The sequence below is a fragment of the Anopheles cruzii genome, chromosome 3 (assembly GCF_943734635.1).
Source record: "Anopheles cruzii chromosome 3, idAnoCruzAS_RS32_06, whole genome shotgun sequence".
NCBI classification, from domain to species: domain Eukaryota; kingdom Metazoa; phylum Arthropoda; class Insecta; order Diptera; family Culicidae; genus Anopheles; species Anopheles cruzii.
This window is the reverse complement of record NC_069145.1, coordinates 53,759,638-53,775,206: the sequence shown is the minus strand read 5'-3', so window position 1 is coordinate 53,775,206 and position 15,569 is coordinate 53,759,638. Positions and strand designations below refer to the sequence as shown.

Here is a 15,569-nt window from a genome sequence, read left to right as displayed (position 1 = left end):
GTTTCCGCGTCGTTCCAAGTGTGCTGGTGAATGCAAAGCGTGTTAGCGCTGGTGGGACCGCGGCCGTTCCGCACTTTACTGGGCCGCAGTCCGCAAACACTGGACACTGGAGGTCAGAAGAGTTGGGACTGCGGAACACGTGCTTAGGAAGGTGCACCAGTAAAACACCTCCAAAATTGTCTCCCAAGGAAGCTGGAAACTAGACTTGAAGTCTTGGGAAAGTCTCAAGACTTGAAGTATTGGGTACCCTTGTGAAGGGAAATTCTTTTCCCAACATATTCCAATGCTCTTCATTTCACGTCCAAGTAGTATCTTAAAATCTAACATTATTTTAGGCATTTAGATTATTGAACTGGTCAAGTTCAGTCAAATCAAGAAACTGCCTTCGTCTGTTTTACTTAAAGCGTCGGACTAGTCCTAATCAAGTATAGCATGTGACCGGAGTCAAGAATAAAAAGTTCCAAAGCTGGCGAGATACGTAGCATAGACAGTATGGCTGGATAGACAGTGTTGTTGGGCAGCACTCAAGAGAGGATTCAAGTCTGCATGAGTCTGGAGTTCAAGGGATTCAAGTCCGAGCAGGAGACATCTAGTGCGATCCAACCAGATGTCGATCTTCCTCATTAGAAAAAGTGTAAACTTCCGATGAATACTTTCCTAATGATTGATCCAGCAAGTAGTCGAGGACCACCACACAACACTCTGGCATACTCACGTATCGGACGGACCAGACTGCAGTAAAATGTCTTGCAATGTCGCAGAAGTCCTTAACCATTCTCATAACCAATCCTAATTGTCTATTGCCTTAGAGAAAGTAAGTTCGAAGTGAGGGATGAAACTTAGCTTAGAGTCAAATTGAACATCTCAATCCCGGACATAGTTAGTCGCTCTAAATTATTCTTCGCACACCGGCTTATGAAAACATTGAGGTCGTTTCTGAGGTCTGACTGTTTCATTCGAAATACTGGCCACAGAGAACAGTATTACTTCATCGGTATAGAATCTGACAGAACCTGACAGCAGAGCGAGCGAATCTGACAGCATGAAAACGATAAACAGCATCGAACCAAGGATGCCTTGCAAAACTCCCGAAATGTTGGTAAAATGAAACGGTCGAGGAGATCTTTACTTTGACACTGCCTTCAACTGAGTTGACACTATGGACACCAAGCATTGGACAAACCAAGTACTTCGATTCTGCTAATTGGCCAACATAAAATGGCACACACAAATAGTTCCAAAGCTTTCTACCACAAGCCAATGGACATCAATTTTGTCATTAGCTAAACAACGCCCGGCCGTTTTGTCGAATTTCTTAGAACCAATAGTTGATTGCTAAAATCAAAAAGAAAAGACACAAATGACCTGATGATCATTTTACTATTTTCCATGAATATATATACTTTAAATTGGCGTCCGAACACTTTTGCCCGTTGGTGTTAGGCTCACTGCTCCCGATGCCAAAGATAGGCACACCGCAAACTAACGGCCTTTTCCGAATGCACCAACGTTTTGTCTCCGTAAGCCACCTGTGAAAGCTCGTGAAATTGGCCAACGACGTACTCGGAATCAATAGGTTTTAAAGCTCGTTTGAGCAACTCAAAAAAAAGGGCTCAGCAAAGGCGAGCTTGCGGACGCCGTCGGATGCGGGCGGAACACGCGAGTGACACGTTAATGCAATGCACTTGTAACGTGGCAAACGCGCGATGCATCAGGCAACGAAACCCGGCAGCGAGCACCACACGGCACCCTCCTACGCCCGATCGTATCAAGGTCTCTCCTAGCGCTGCGGGGGAACCCAAAGGGACCCGCACCGTGCGCCGCTCGGCCGAGGACTGTATTAAACAAAATTAGCATTATCGAGAAATTTAATCGCGGCATTGCGCTGAACTTTTGGACCCCTCGGTCCACGGACTCGGGGTTTCGGGGAGAGCAAATAGCGAAATAAAGTTGTAGTAGGCCGTGTGGTGCATTCCTGCGCAGGTTCGGGAATCCGTTCTCGGGGGTGGGGGGTGGGGCGCGCTGTGTGCGCCAACGTGTCGGATGCATAATGATATGCAAACGATGCTGCTGCTGCCTTCGCGTTGGAACGAGGAAACCCAGACTCAGTGTGGGTCTGGGCCCTGGATTCTGACCGGCCCGCGGGGATATCCGTTACTCGCTAGGCTGACCCTGGGCCGTGCGTCTCGAGTAGTGGGTCCGTAGGTGTGCGGCCGGACACATTGTTGCGCGAGAGATTAATCTCCGGGTCGCGGCGGATTACACGCCTCGAATGTATCAAAGGATTACGAGCGGGGACCGAGCTGCCACCTTCTCACTACACACGGCAAGGCGAGACATAAGACTTTCCAAATGAACGCCTTTTTATCACACGATCTGGTGGGAGCTGGGTTTTTATTTCTGTGTCAAAAGAAAGATTAGAATAATAATTAGAACTCCGATTGACAAATGTAAAAGGGCTTGTTGAATGATCAGCCACCGCAGTATTTGTTGCTATCGTTCAACAATAAGCTTTTACGTGGTATTTCCCAATGCATCATGAAGCTAGAAGCTAGAAAAGAAGCTAGTCGAAAACCAGATAAACCAGATTGCTTTAATGTTTTACTTTATTTATCCATTGATGCAGTTAGGGTAAATACAAAATTTTTTAAAGTATGATTTGGTCATTTGATCAAATCACAATCGATGGTACTTATTTATTTGATGAACAAATATTTCGTATGAATTTTATGATCGGCTTATTTATTTTAAATAGACAATCTATGGACGAGCCACAAGCAATGGAAGTTGTACGTTTTAAATATGGAGCAATTTTTTGCTCTCAAACAATTTTAATTTTAGTAGTATGTCAACATCAACGTCTTCTCATCAAAAGCTTCCTCGTGAAGCAAAAAACCAAAAATTGTCCCTCCACAACCAATCTGGTCTTTTTCGGTGCACGGCATTAAGCAAACGACCCAAACACGCATAAAAGACAACTGTTTCCCGTTTGGTTTTTGGCCACAGTAGTATGTAGTGTAAAATGTATTTGAAGTTATGTAGTTTTGAAGTTCACAAAGAGATCACTATTTTGGCTCATTGAGCGTTTTGGTGCTTTTACGATCGCTTATTAAAGTTGGTCTCTAGTAAAGTGGACCACGAAAAGCTTAATTTCTTGTGGACTTCTGAACTCCGAGTCCGCGCCTGAATTGGTGTCCAAATATTTCTCGGTCTAACCGTTGCAATATCGCTCGTCCGTAGATCATCCGTTCACGAAAGGCGTCAATTCGAACCCTGGCAGTGAATCAACTTGAACGCAAACGTTTAAATTGGTTGCTTGCTACGGTGGCGTCTGTCCATTTTAATATTAATAAATAACACCGTTGCAACGCAACAGGAGTTCATTTATTGATTCAAGTCAAGTGTTTACCTTTTCGTCATCATCCCAATCACGCTACAAATAGTTTGTAACGAATGGAAAATGGCAACGGCTCAAGCTTTTTGGTAAAGGGATCAACGTTTTAACACAGCGATTCCTTTTTCTCTATTTTAAAAAAATGCTGAAACAAAACAGAAAACTCTCTACAACGGCCGATATACGAGATGCTACAGTGTGTTCTGCGCGATCTTCTGCAGAACAGGGCATGCTAGAGACATTAGGCAAGCTGTAGTTGCCTTTAATAATGTTTTATGCCTGGGCGTACTCTAAACCATGTTCTGCTTTTCCTTTTTTCTGCAAGAAACCTTTCTGCTTGGTCTGTCTTTGGCTTAGTTTTAGTTTTCATGAGAATGAGCCACGTGGCTCCGCGTCGCTCATCGACTCATCTTCTGGCTCCTCTCATAATCCTGCTCGATGAACGGCGAAATGTGTCCACCACTGCGGCCGCTCCGAAGAAAGCTTATTCCCCGAGACCGACGAGAAAATTGGGGCCCCATAAAAGTGGCCACCGATTGATGGCGACGCGAACTGGCGCAAAAAGCGGGTCTCGGGTGGGTCCCGTTGTGGCGTCGGTTTCTGTGGTCACCGTTTTGCGTGGCTTGATCGATGGCCTCCCTTCAGCCGCGCCACACCATGCCCCGAGATCGGTTATGTAGATCAACTTGGCGCTGCGCCTCACTTCGTCACTTCTACCAATCAGCGGGACCGGTGAAAACCTCGGCGCTTTTGGGCGTCTAATTTCTCCAACTGTCCAAATTGTCTAATCGGTAAGGGGAGCTCCTCTTCCCGCTGTGTCCGAGGGGGTGAGCATAAGTGTCCAGCAAAGGGTCCCAAAGTTGGCTTTTTTAGTTCGCTTGTTGGCCGCGTTGGGGTGCCCCTTTGGGGAGGAGAAACGACAACTGTGAAACGGCAAACGGCCGTTGCCTCGGTCAACGATAAATCGATCTAATTTGGAATTTTCTCTTCCCTTCCCGTTCCATGCCGGCTCGGCCCTCTCTGCATCTGCATCATCGGTCCTTTGGGGGAACGCATCGCAGGGGAAACAACGGTTAATGAAGATTTACCGCAACGGCTGGTGGCGGCCGCGGCAGCAGTAGCAGCAGCCACAACGACCGTTGCGCCCTCCACCCAGAAGGAGCGTCGCCGCAGAAGGCGACGGCGACAGCAGCAGCCTCAGCAGCCTCAGCGAGCGTCATCGAATCAATCTCGTCGCCGCTCGTCATCATCGGCGTCCGTGTCGTCACCGTCACCGCCGCCCCTGCCTCCACCGTCTTCGGTGTTCGTCGGGCGCGGAAAGCGGAAATCAATCACTCGAACGACGCCACTCGGGAGTCCCGTCGGCGGGAGCGCCATTACGGCCGCGCTCGAGGCCGCCGGTTCCGAAGTGGAGCTGGGCGGAAGCACCACCACCACTACCAGCCACTACGATGGCCGTAGTAGCCCTGCCACCACCGCACTGCAGCTGCTAACTGGCTGCCGAGGAGACCGAAGCCGCCGATCGAGTGACAGCGAAGAGAAGGAGGCGCCGGGCCGGACGGGGGCCGAGGTTCGGGAGGTGAACGAGTGCTATCGCTTCGGTGCTATCGATAGCCGTGTCCTGCGCCAGCATCGAGCTGCGCTCCACTCACTGGACAAGATGCTGAGCGAACGGATCTACGACAGGAAGAAGTATCTCAACTCGCCCACCGGCGGTGGTGTGGGTGGCGGGGGAGTGAGTGGTACGGCCGGGAGCCCCACGGGAACGCACGGTGGGGGCACGGGGTTCTACGAGAAGTACCGCCACCTCAACGGGAGCAGCGGCGACACCGGCGGAAGTGGCAGCGGCAGCGTCATCGAGTTGAGTCTGATCAAGAACGGAACGGTGGCCGCCGGAGGAGGTGGCGGCAGCAGTATAAACGGCGTCGGGGGCTCCAGTGCCCATCTCAGTGCAATAGCGGCAAGCATCATTAGCGGTAGCAATGGGAGCAGCAGCGGGAACGGTGGCATCCCCGGGGACGCCACTCCGGCGGCGGCTGTCAACAGTAATGGCGGCGCCGCCGGAGGGGGTAGTAGCGGCATCGGCAGCTTAGGCAACACTAACCAAATTACTAGTAACAAATCTAGTGGCAATAACAACAACAACAACAGTAGCGCCAACAACAACAACAACATCGGCAGTGGGCAGTGCATCAACCAACACAGCAACAGCAGCAGCATCAAGAGCGAGCGGTTCAGCCCCCCGAACACTGATGCGCAGTCGATGGCGTCGAGGTAGGTTTTAGGGGTCGACACCACTCAGGGATTAGGTCCCTGGTAACTTCCGCCACCCAGCGGAGGGTTCCTTTGGCGGTTCCAGAGAGATGTAGCACATGTGGGCTGAAAAGTCCCGAGCCTAAGGAAGAAAAAGCGTTTTTTGTTCAAAATTGGCTTTACTCATCAACGGGATCTCCTTCAAGAGCCACACAGTCATTTCAGCGCCGCTCTAACATTTCTATACCACTTTTGGAGAACGATCTTTATCTTTTGCCTCAAAATGAGGACTCACTATCAGCGATAACTTCTTCAATCGAGCGAAAATTCTTAGCGGTGAGCATTTCTTTAAGGTCTGCGAACATCCAGTCCGTCGCTGGGAGCAAAATCTGGTCAAAATCAAATATGTCATAGATTTCTCTATTGTATCTGATCCTCCAAAATTCACAATCTTTCACTGGGCCAAGGATTCTTCTAAGGATATTTCTGTCGAAAGAATTTAATCTGCTTTCTTGAGACTGAGTCAGGACCCAGCTCTTCGATCCATAATACAAGACAGGACGGATTATCGTGTTGTATAACCAATGTTTATCCTGTCTGTGCACTATCTTTGATTTGATTATGGGCAATATCGAGAAATATGTTCGGTTGGCTATTTGTATGCTACAACGTATCTCATCTTCTTCATTACCATCTGCTGCCAAATTGGTACCGAGATATACAAATACGTTGGATGTGGAACCTTTATTCGAAACTCAATTCTTATAGTTTTGCCATCGGTTTGATTGACTTGTGACGAGGGTGCGTTGTCTTGGCGAAACTACATTTGTTTCCTTGCCATATGCGGTCGTTTCTTTGCAATTTTGGCTTTCAAATGCTCCAATAACGCTACACTGTTGATGGCATTTCCCTTCTCCACATAGTCGATAAATATTACACCACGCACAGAACATTTTTCAACCACTTTTCGAGCCTTGAACGGTATTTTCCCCATTAAGATACAGTGTGAAACTAAAATACGAAATTGTTGTTGATCCATTGTTTTGAAAATGACAAAGGTAGTGTTACTCTACCATGACATTTTAACAGCTTTATGTTACTACTAACCACTAACAGAAACATGCAATAAGACTAGCGCCAGTTATGCCTTAGGACTGAGACTTTGTAGCCGAGGTGTTAAGTTAAAACAAAACCGAATCAAGAAACCGCATTCGAACACTGAACGTATTGACGCACCAATTTTGCGAATCTTTTTTAGTTGAGCTATACAAAACGTTACACTTTGTAGCTTAAAGCAGTTTTCACTAAGAGGTAATCGACGAGCGTAATCATTTGGGGCAACATAGAAATATGAGTATAATTTTAAACTCACAAACAACTCAGAACTCAAGTATGAGCCTTACAACGCTCCAATAACGCTATATAATATTGAGTTTTGATAGTATTTCCCTTGTCAAGACAGTCGATGAATATGACACCACGCACATCCCAAAATACCGAGGCCATAACCGTTCCAATCGATTGTTGTATTTTCGGGTGCTTTGAACGAGGTTCGCCAGTTGCTCTCCACTCAGATGACGATCGTTTTGGTTCCGAATGGAAGTGATGGATCCATGTTTAATCGATTGTCACATACATTCTGTTAAATAACAAATAGAATTCGTAATTTTAAATCTTCTCGCTGTAAGTTTTTTATACTGGTTTTTTTCTCAACTTGGTACAACTGTTACTTGGCTTAATGTCAATTTTGAGTGCGATCTGGCATTTAGTTTGTTTACGTCGTCATAAAGAACAAGTTAACTGTCGAGAAACAAGTAATTTATTGACGAGAAACTTCCGGTTTTTTACCTTTAAACATGGCCAAACACTGCTCAGAATCATCTACACGTTTTTGTTTTAGGTGTTTGAAGAGCAGTGAACAAACCTGCAGCACTCACTTTGAACAGACCTTTCTCACTTCACTTTTTGATCATTCAAAACGATTTTGTCGATGAAGTTTGAAGTCAGAAAACCATCATTTTATTGTTGTTACCGATGGAACGGAGTCTTTATAACACTTTTCAAGCCATCGCTTCGCTTGAACGGCATTCTTTTCCCTCAAGAAGCAGTGTAACGTTAAAAGATGAAATTAATGTCACTTTTAGCACAAAATCTCGTCAACTTATGAGTAGAAGAATATTATGAAATTTTAACAGCTTTCCTTTGAAAGTTATGCTCGGGACTTTTCATCCCATTTGTTATACATAATTAGTCCAAGTCGGGCATAAAACGGAGCGGCGTCGAGGACAGCTCAATCGAAGGGCTGCGGAAGGGTGGCGCAAGATCAAACACGTCGCTAGGCTGCTCGCTATTCTTTCGCCCGGCCGGCCTGTCATCTGGAGCATCACGTTCTCGGTCGCTCCAGTGAGCCCAGGATCGAGTGGAGTGGGTCGAGCTGCCGCACTGACCCCACCGAGTTACGCCGCCGTGGACGTGGATGTGGACCGTGCGCCGCCATCACACACCGATCTCCTGACAGCACTCTAACATCATTTGTCAGCGAACGGTGGTCCGTGGTCCGCCGAGCGATCGGACCGACCGAGTGTCCATATCCGTCCAACGTCCGGCTGCCGGTCGGTGGCGATGGTGGTGTCAGTCCACTGAGCAGCAGCCACTGGCGCACGCCCCGACGCCGCGTGCGCTGCGACTGTTAAATTTATGACTAATTTGATTTACAAGCTTGACACGGACATGCGTGAAACGACCTTTCCGGTGGACGACCAGAGCGGACCAGTAGCGGCGGGGGTAGCTGGCGCTGGCGCTGTTTGCATCGTCAACAGTCGGTCGGTGGCGCGATGGCCATGTTTGATTACTTTTACCCTTTTTCCCCACATCGTGTTGAGCAGCGGCCAATGGTGGTTCCAGTACTTCCAGCATCTCCGCGTACTGATTGTCCGGAGCTACCAGAGTAGCGGGCAGACCATGTTACGGGCGGCCATTTATCTTGCATTCGTCTCGAAGTAATGGGCCCCCGGGGGGAAGTGGTGGGTGGTGCAGGCGCGGTGAGGGCACGCCTGAACGCGGGTGCGATTGATTTTCATTACTTCCTGCTTTCCACCGGAATGGCGCTCGGGCCAAATGATGCTTAATGTTCACTTCCTCCGCCAACGAGTGGCTGACTTGTGCTGCTTCAATGCAATGCAATGCTTTCTGGACCAACTTCGGCCGAGTCCTGACCGCATGTCCTCGCCCCGTCGTGGTTTAGTCACCTCGTGAGTCATCCATGCTTCCCAGGCCATACTGCGCGGACTAATGAGCGGCTCTCGGCGGTTTCGAAAATTTGTCATAAACCTCTACGTCCGATACGGCCGTATAATCAGATTTATTGTGCAAACCAGGCGGAATGGCCTACGTTCACTTTACGACCGCGTGTGTGTGTGCCGTGGCTGGAAAATCAAATCAACGCGAGCCGAACGGAACTCGATCACACGATCGAGTATGTTGAGGCTGTAGAGCAGCAGCAGCTTCAATCGAAACGTTTGGTTCTTCTTCTCATCACATGTCTTGAAATTGTGAATCTTCAATTCTTCGTTGGACTGTGGTGTTACCATGAATTTGGTTTGGTTTTCGTTTATCTGTTATGTTGTTCAATATGTTTCAAAGACAAACATAAGAAAAACACATGGTTATGGTTCAAAATACATTTTATTATTCAGTATAGTTTTTCTGAACATCAACACACTTGCTCCAACGAAATTCTAATTTATGATTTCCATACCTGAAGTCCTGAAGACCTTCAAAATACGCTTCCGCAGCTCTTATGACGTCATCATTTGATGAAAAACGCTTTCCGCGCATGATTTTTTGGGTCTGAAAACAGATGGAAGTCGCTAGGGGTCAAATTGGGTGAATACGGTTGATGCTCCCACAATTCGAACTTTTAATTCATGGATTTTTGCCATTTTCAAAATGCGCTTACTCTGATGAAAGAGGATGTTTTTCTTCTGCTCACTGGGTCTTTTTCACGAATGTTCTTATTCAGTTGGTTTGAAAGGTGTCGAAACAATAAAATAATAAAGGTGAAACTTTTTGTTTTAGCAGTTTGCAAGTAATCCGTTAACAGAATTCCATTTCTGGACACGAACTCGTTTCGGAACCAAAGAACCAGATTCACCAGAAGGAATAGAGATTCATTTGAAATTCTCCAGGGTATATCAGCCAAAATCACCATTTTGAAATAAAGTAGGACGGTTTTTTTTAATAGTTTTTTAATATCGTAAGATAACTCGCCATCTCAATCCATTGTTGGGGAAAGAGGTGGGCTCATCATCATCTTCATCATCATCATCATCATCATCACGGTGATAGACCCAAGTGTCATCCATAGTGATGATGGTTTATCCTTTCGAAAAAGCTCTAATTGTCGCCGAGAAAGTTGCATTCGAATGAGTTTCTGTTCCATTGTTGGAAAATGTTTGAAGTAGAGCGTCCTTTTTCCACTGGACGACTCGTTGCAACGCGATGTTGAAGAGTAGGCAAGATCGTCCAACCGCCTCAAGCTTCAGCTATCTGGAGTAAAAGCTTAGCGCTAACAGCGACATAACCTAGCATACTCGTGCTAGAGATCTAGTAGCCAACAGTCGAGGTTGTGGTTATGCAGAACCCTTTTAATCCCAGTACTTCCATACGCTCCTGTGACATGGACTCTGTCCAAAACTGACGAAACCTCCTTGGGCGCTTCCTAGATATTCAGAATCATTTTTGGCCCCATAGGTGTCGAGGAACAATGGAGAAGTCGCTACAACAGCGACCTCACTGTCGTGCAGCGTATACGCCTCGCCATGCTCCAGTGGTCTGGTCATGTCATGAGAATAGCGAATTACGAACTAATCTGCAAAGTCTCTCGTTAGGACGTCCAGATGGCTGGAACTCGGCGGTGTTTGAACCTTTGGACCTACCCGCCAACATGTGCGCTAATTGACCTCAACTAATTGCGCTGTACGTGTCATACTGGAGCGCCTCTGACTGTGGCCGACGTGCCCGTCATCGAACGGCGGCGCAACGGCCTATAATTTCGAGTGTTCGTGGCGTGAAACGCCCAATCATTCCCAATCTCTTCTTCGACCGCCGCCGATGCCAGTCACGCGAACCACAGTCATAACTATGCTGCGGTAATGCGGCGGCCACCAAAACCTAGGCGGTGACACATAATTAAAAGTGTATCAAATCCCATTCGCAATCCCCGGCTGCAGGGCGCTAGCAGGTGTCAGGAACGTCACGCCACCGTGTGTCTGTGTGTGTGTGTGTGTGTGCCGAACCGTATCGCACGTCGTGTCACATTGGCCCATCAGTCTCGGTTATTGAACTTGAAAGTTTGATCGTTAATTTCATTAGGCTGTTCGGTTCTTCGGCCCGGAGATGATGATGATGATGATGACGGTGGTGGTGGTCGATGTTTTTCTTTTGTCAGTTGACACACACCCATTATGGGCATGTGTGTGTGCCTGTGTGTGTGTGTGTGTCCTTCCTTCTCTTCCAGCGCGGCGCGGCCATATAACGCCACGGGGGCAAAATTAATTTTTCTCGATCCCATCGTGCACCTCCCGAAGAGAGAGAGGTGTGTGTGAGGGACAGAGAGAGAGCGTTTGTTTTTGCCTCCTCTTTCGCACACTCTTCCCGCGCGCGGCTGATTATCTTGTCCGCGAAAAGGGCTATCAATTTGTTTACAGTTCCTTCAGATTTCGTTTGTTTATCTTGATGAAGGCCCCACGGGCTGCTGAACCGAAGCGGGATTGATGTAATTAGTCAAGTAATTTATATTTTTCTTTCCACGATTCTCCCCTCGCTCTCCTCGCTGCCCTTCACCCATTTGTCACCGGTCCGGTCGGTCATCGGGCGGCAGGTCGCGTAGCGCTACCCCGTCGTCCTTCTCCGGGACGCCACCGCAAACGATGCACCCCGCAGGTGGCGGTGACGGGTTCCCGGTGGCGAGTGGCGGCGGTGGTTTACTTCCGTCACCGAACTCACTGGGCACCGTTGGGCGACCCGAATTCCAGGCGCGCAACTATTCCGACTTCATGCGCAGCCTGGCCGCCAAGTACAACAACAACAACAACAACTCTAATGAGTAAGTATCGCCAGCTGCGGGGCGCCAGCTCCAACCCCTGTGTAACACCCGTTCCCCGGTTCCCACTTCTTTCCGCAGTGTATCGCAGAATATGAAAAATTCCTTTCTTGAACCAAAAATGCGCTTCACTCAGCCGAAATCGTTCATCGAGGGCTCGCTGAGCGGTGGCGGCGGCGGCAAGAAGAGCAGCCCACTTACCTCCACTCAAGTAAGTTCGCACCTGGTGGCCACCTGGTCCTTCGATTGATTGACCCCCGTTTATTTGCCCCCGCTCAGGTACCTAATCCAAGTATTATGACGTCACTGTTCTCGGGGCTTCCATTCCAATCGGCCGTCTTCCCGCCCCTGATCGACATGAGCAGCACGCAGGCCCTGGTCACGCTGGTAGGTGGCGCTTTTACGTTCCTCAAGGACCATTTTTTTTACTAAGATCCTTTTTGGATTTCTTTTCTTAGGCCCGGGCAGCGAAAGAGTCCGACATTCACCACATTCTCAAGACGGACACGGGTGGTGGGCTCAACCGGAAACCGTTGTCCTTGTCGCGCAGCTCCTCCCCGTCCGCGGGCACCACCCACCACCACCACTTCCCGTCACCGTTCGCCGCTACCGGGTACCTGCCGGGGTTGCTGCCCAGCCACCAGCACCACCATGGTTTGTCCACGGGCTTCCCGTCCCAAGCGGTAGTGCCGTCGGCGGGTGCCTCACTCAAGTCACCCTCGCGGGCACCGGAACCGACCCTGGCCACAACGTTCCCGCTTGACCTGAGCGCATCCACGCCGACCCCCAGCAAGCGGATAAAGTTGTCGCCGACCGCGAGCAGCGGCCGCCACCGGGAAGCGTCACCGGCGCCCAGTTCCACCAACAGCCAGCCGTCCGATTCGCTGCTCGACCTGAAGCCGACAAGCCGGAAGTGCCACGCGCGGATCGAGGAGATCGGTGCCTGGACCGTGGACCACGTGTGTGACTTTGTAGCCAGCATCGACATCTGCGCCGAGTACGTCCAGGTGAGTGACCGTCTAACGGTTTAGTTTAGCCGATGGGAGAGCGCAATAAAACGCTAGCGACGCAGCGACAGGAGGCGTGTCACCCGACCCCGACGACAGGTTTATTTGGCACCCCTCACCTCGCGCTGCGTCGTCTTCTTGACACCTTCCACGACACGTTGACCGTTCTGTGAGGGTTCCTGTCTTGCGCCACCGTTGAAGTCTTTCGTTTATTTCGGCGTGCGGAGGCTTGCGCTTTTTTCACAACACTTTGCGCGGGAAAACTCACCACTCGCCGGGTCGACTCGCGTGACACGAGAGAGATCGTTGGGAAACGTTTCGTGATTCGATCAAGCACCAGAGTGTCATCGATCGTGAGGGGAGCCATCGTGGTTCCGTTCGGGCATCGATCGTGGTGGGCAATTTGGACCGCTGCTTAGGAGCGATTTGCGACACCGGCGCCCGCCTTGTTGACGGTGGTTTAAACCTTTTGTTTCCCAGCCCACAGCTCTCGCGGTGCCGCGGCCCAATTGTTCCCATTTCGGTGTGCTGTTCGCTCGGTTGTTATTTGTTTTCTTTTCCTTCTCGCGCACTGACCTCAAAAGCGAGGCGCGTTTCGCGCGGGTGCCCCTCCGCCGGGCGGGGGGACGTGGTGTTCCTGGTGCAATCGATCCGTTGCATCCGTGGCGTTCGGTGCGGTGCGCGCACGCTGCATTGCAAATTGATGCACCGAGTAGAGCCGAGCGCATCTTGAAGAGGAAGTGAGGGCAACCCGCCGCAACGCCTTTCACACGACGACACGTTCGACACGTTTCCACAAATGCTTCGCGCCGAAGATCGATGATGCTCGTGATTCTTGGCTTTGCGCAATTGCCCCGCGCCCGCCAATTGGGGACAACTCGGGTGGCGGTGATTCGCAGCCGATTGCTTCGATTTCTTTTTCTTCTCGGTCACCCCGTCGGTGCCGTCAATCGTGTGTGTTCTGCCGAAAGTTGGGGCTTTTTGGGTAGTAACGGCAACCGTTCATTACTACTCAACAGTTATTCTGTTATCGAGCATTAAGGGCCCGAACATCGGCATCGAACATGAAGGTTGATTTGGCCATCGACCATGATCTACGGATGTAACTGTCCAAATCACACGTGATTGCCAATCAACCGGAAACGACCGGACTCAACTTGCCCCCTTACTATATAAAGCGCTGTAGACAGAAAAGTTGCTCTAAATAAGTTGCTCTCAACATGTGAAAGATTTCAGACCTTTAACTGCTCTCAACTACTTAAGCCAATAACAACCAATAGCCACATTACGTATCGGGATTATTGGATCTAAAGTTAAGCACATATTAGAACGGGAAAAGTTATGTTGTCTAGAATGTTGGTCGGAACTGACATCGTTTGCATGGGAATCAAATAACTTTAGAACGAACGATGCCTAATACGAGGGCGTTCTGACAAGTTTCCTAATTCAACAAGATGGCAAGACTAATAAATAAAAGCTAGTGAATTTGGTTGTGAATTTTCTGACACTCACAAACATTTTAGCCAATTTTGATGCGCAGTTTTTATGTAACAATCGTTTGAGTTAGTTGATGTTAGAAAAGGGACCAAATCGAGTATCGGAGAGTCATTAAATATTTACTTTTAATAGGCAATACTCCTACGCAAATCAGAGATGAGGTGGGTTTTGTGTATGGGGACACTCTGAAGAAAAGGAAAAGGGCCGTTGACGGCAGATTGTTTGCTCTTTTCAACTGTGCTTCCGTATGCACTATATCGTTTGACAGCTCACGAGCTGCATTATTTTCAAGGCACATAATTTCGACGTGCCTGGTTTCCGTCTTCGGAATATTCCTTTGAGCAATGATGGTGTTAAAGAGTTTTAAGGAATTCAACTGTTATTATAACAAACATCATTTAACGAAAGACTGAACAGAGAAACAAGATAAGAAGCTACCATTTATTGTGTTTTGAGTTTTGTATTTGCATTTTTAAACAACAGAAAGGAAGAAATTTTAAAAATATTGTACGCCCTTCAAACAGGAAATCGGCATATGGGATAGAGCGTCTTAATTCGCTATTGGTCGAAGTCGAAAAACAAGACCGAACGATCCTTCCTGGAATTTTGTAGTAAAACCCAAACACTTTCTTTGTAAAGTTTTTTTTATAAACTGTTGAAAATTGGCGTTTGTCCTACTTATGTAATGTGGTTGGAGTCATTTACTGCTGTGCAATTTTTGGACAACTAAATTTAAACGTAGCCATAAGAGCTTGGGAAACAATGAACGTGTTCGGGACGTCCAAATACTGCAATTACCGATGAAAACATCGCCAAAGTTCGCCAAATGGTGCTAGACGATCGTCGAATTAAATTGTTCATAGAATGTGTTTGTTACATATGTTTATTACCGAAAAAAATTATTATTGTACATTGACGGCAGTTGTCAAAAGTCGGAAAGAGGCACACCTTCTGAGGATATAAATTGTTATTACCCGTTTGCAAACGGTTGCAACATGATATTTAAGTGGATTCTATCCATTTGCAAGAGAGCTGTTTGTAACTGAGCAGCTTTTCCCCCTAAACTTTCCCGTAACCAAATGAGGAGCCACGTTGTATTAATTCTTTCCAATGCAACGCCCAAATGAGCAGCCCCAAGAGAGAGACCAGTTCGCGTTCGATATCGAATGTAGTGCCTTTCGTCGAAAGCTGCCCAGCTCCGGCCCGGTCGTGCCCGTTTCACCCGTTTTACGATCGCCACAGCATTATTACCATTATACTCTCGTTCGTACCACATTTATTATCGATTTGTAAGATTAACATTCGCTAGCTGGCG

The 15,569-nt window shown here is 48.3% G+C and overlaps 1 protein-coding gene across 1 annotated transcript in view; it reads left to right on the top strand.

The window, feature by feature from the left end:
- Positions 1–15,569, top strand: part of LOC128270605 (uncharacterized transmembrane protein DDB_G0289901) — a 72,225-nt gene that overhangs the window by 26,113 nt on the left and 30,543 nt on the right. Inside the window, exons 2-6 of the mRNA XM_053008015.1 lie at positions 4,456–5,668; positions 11,529–11,753; positions 11,832–11,961; positions 12,030–12,137; positions 12,209–12,757. Of these exons, the coding sequence (XP_052863975.1) occupies positions 4,456–5,668; positions 11,529–11,753; positions 11,832–11,961; positions 12,030–12,137; positions 12,209–12,757 (2,225 nt within the window). The remainder of the gene's footprint in view (positions 1–4,455; positions 5,669–11,528; positions 11,754–11,831; positions 11,962–12,029; positions 12,138–12,208; positions 12,758–15,569) is intronic.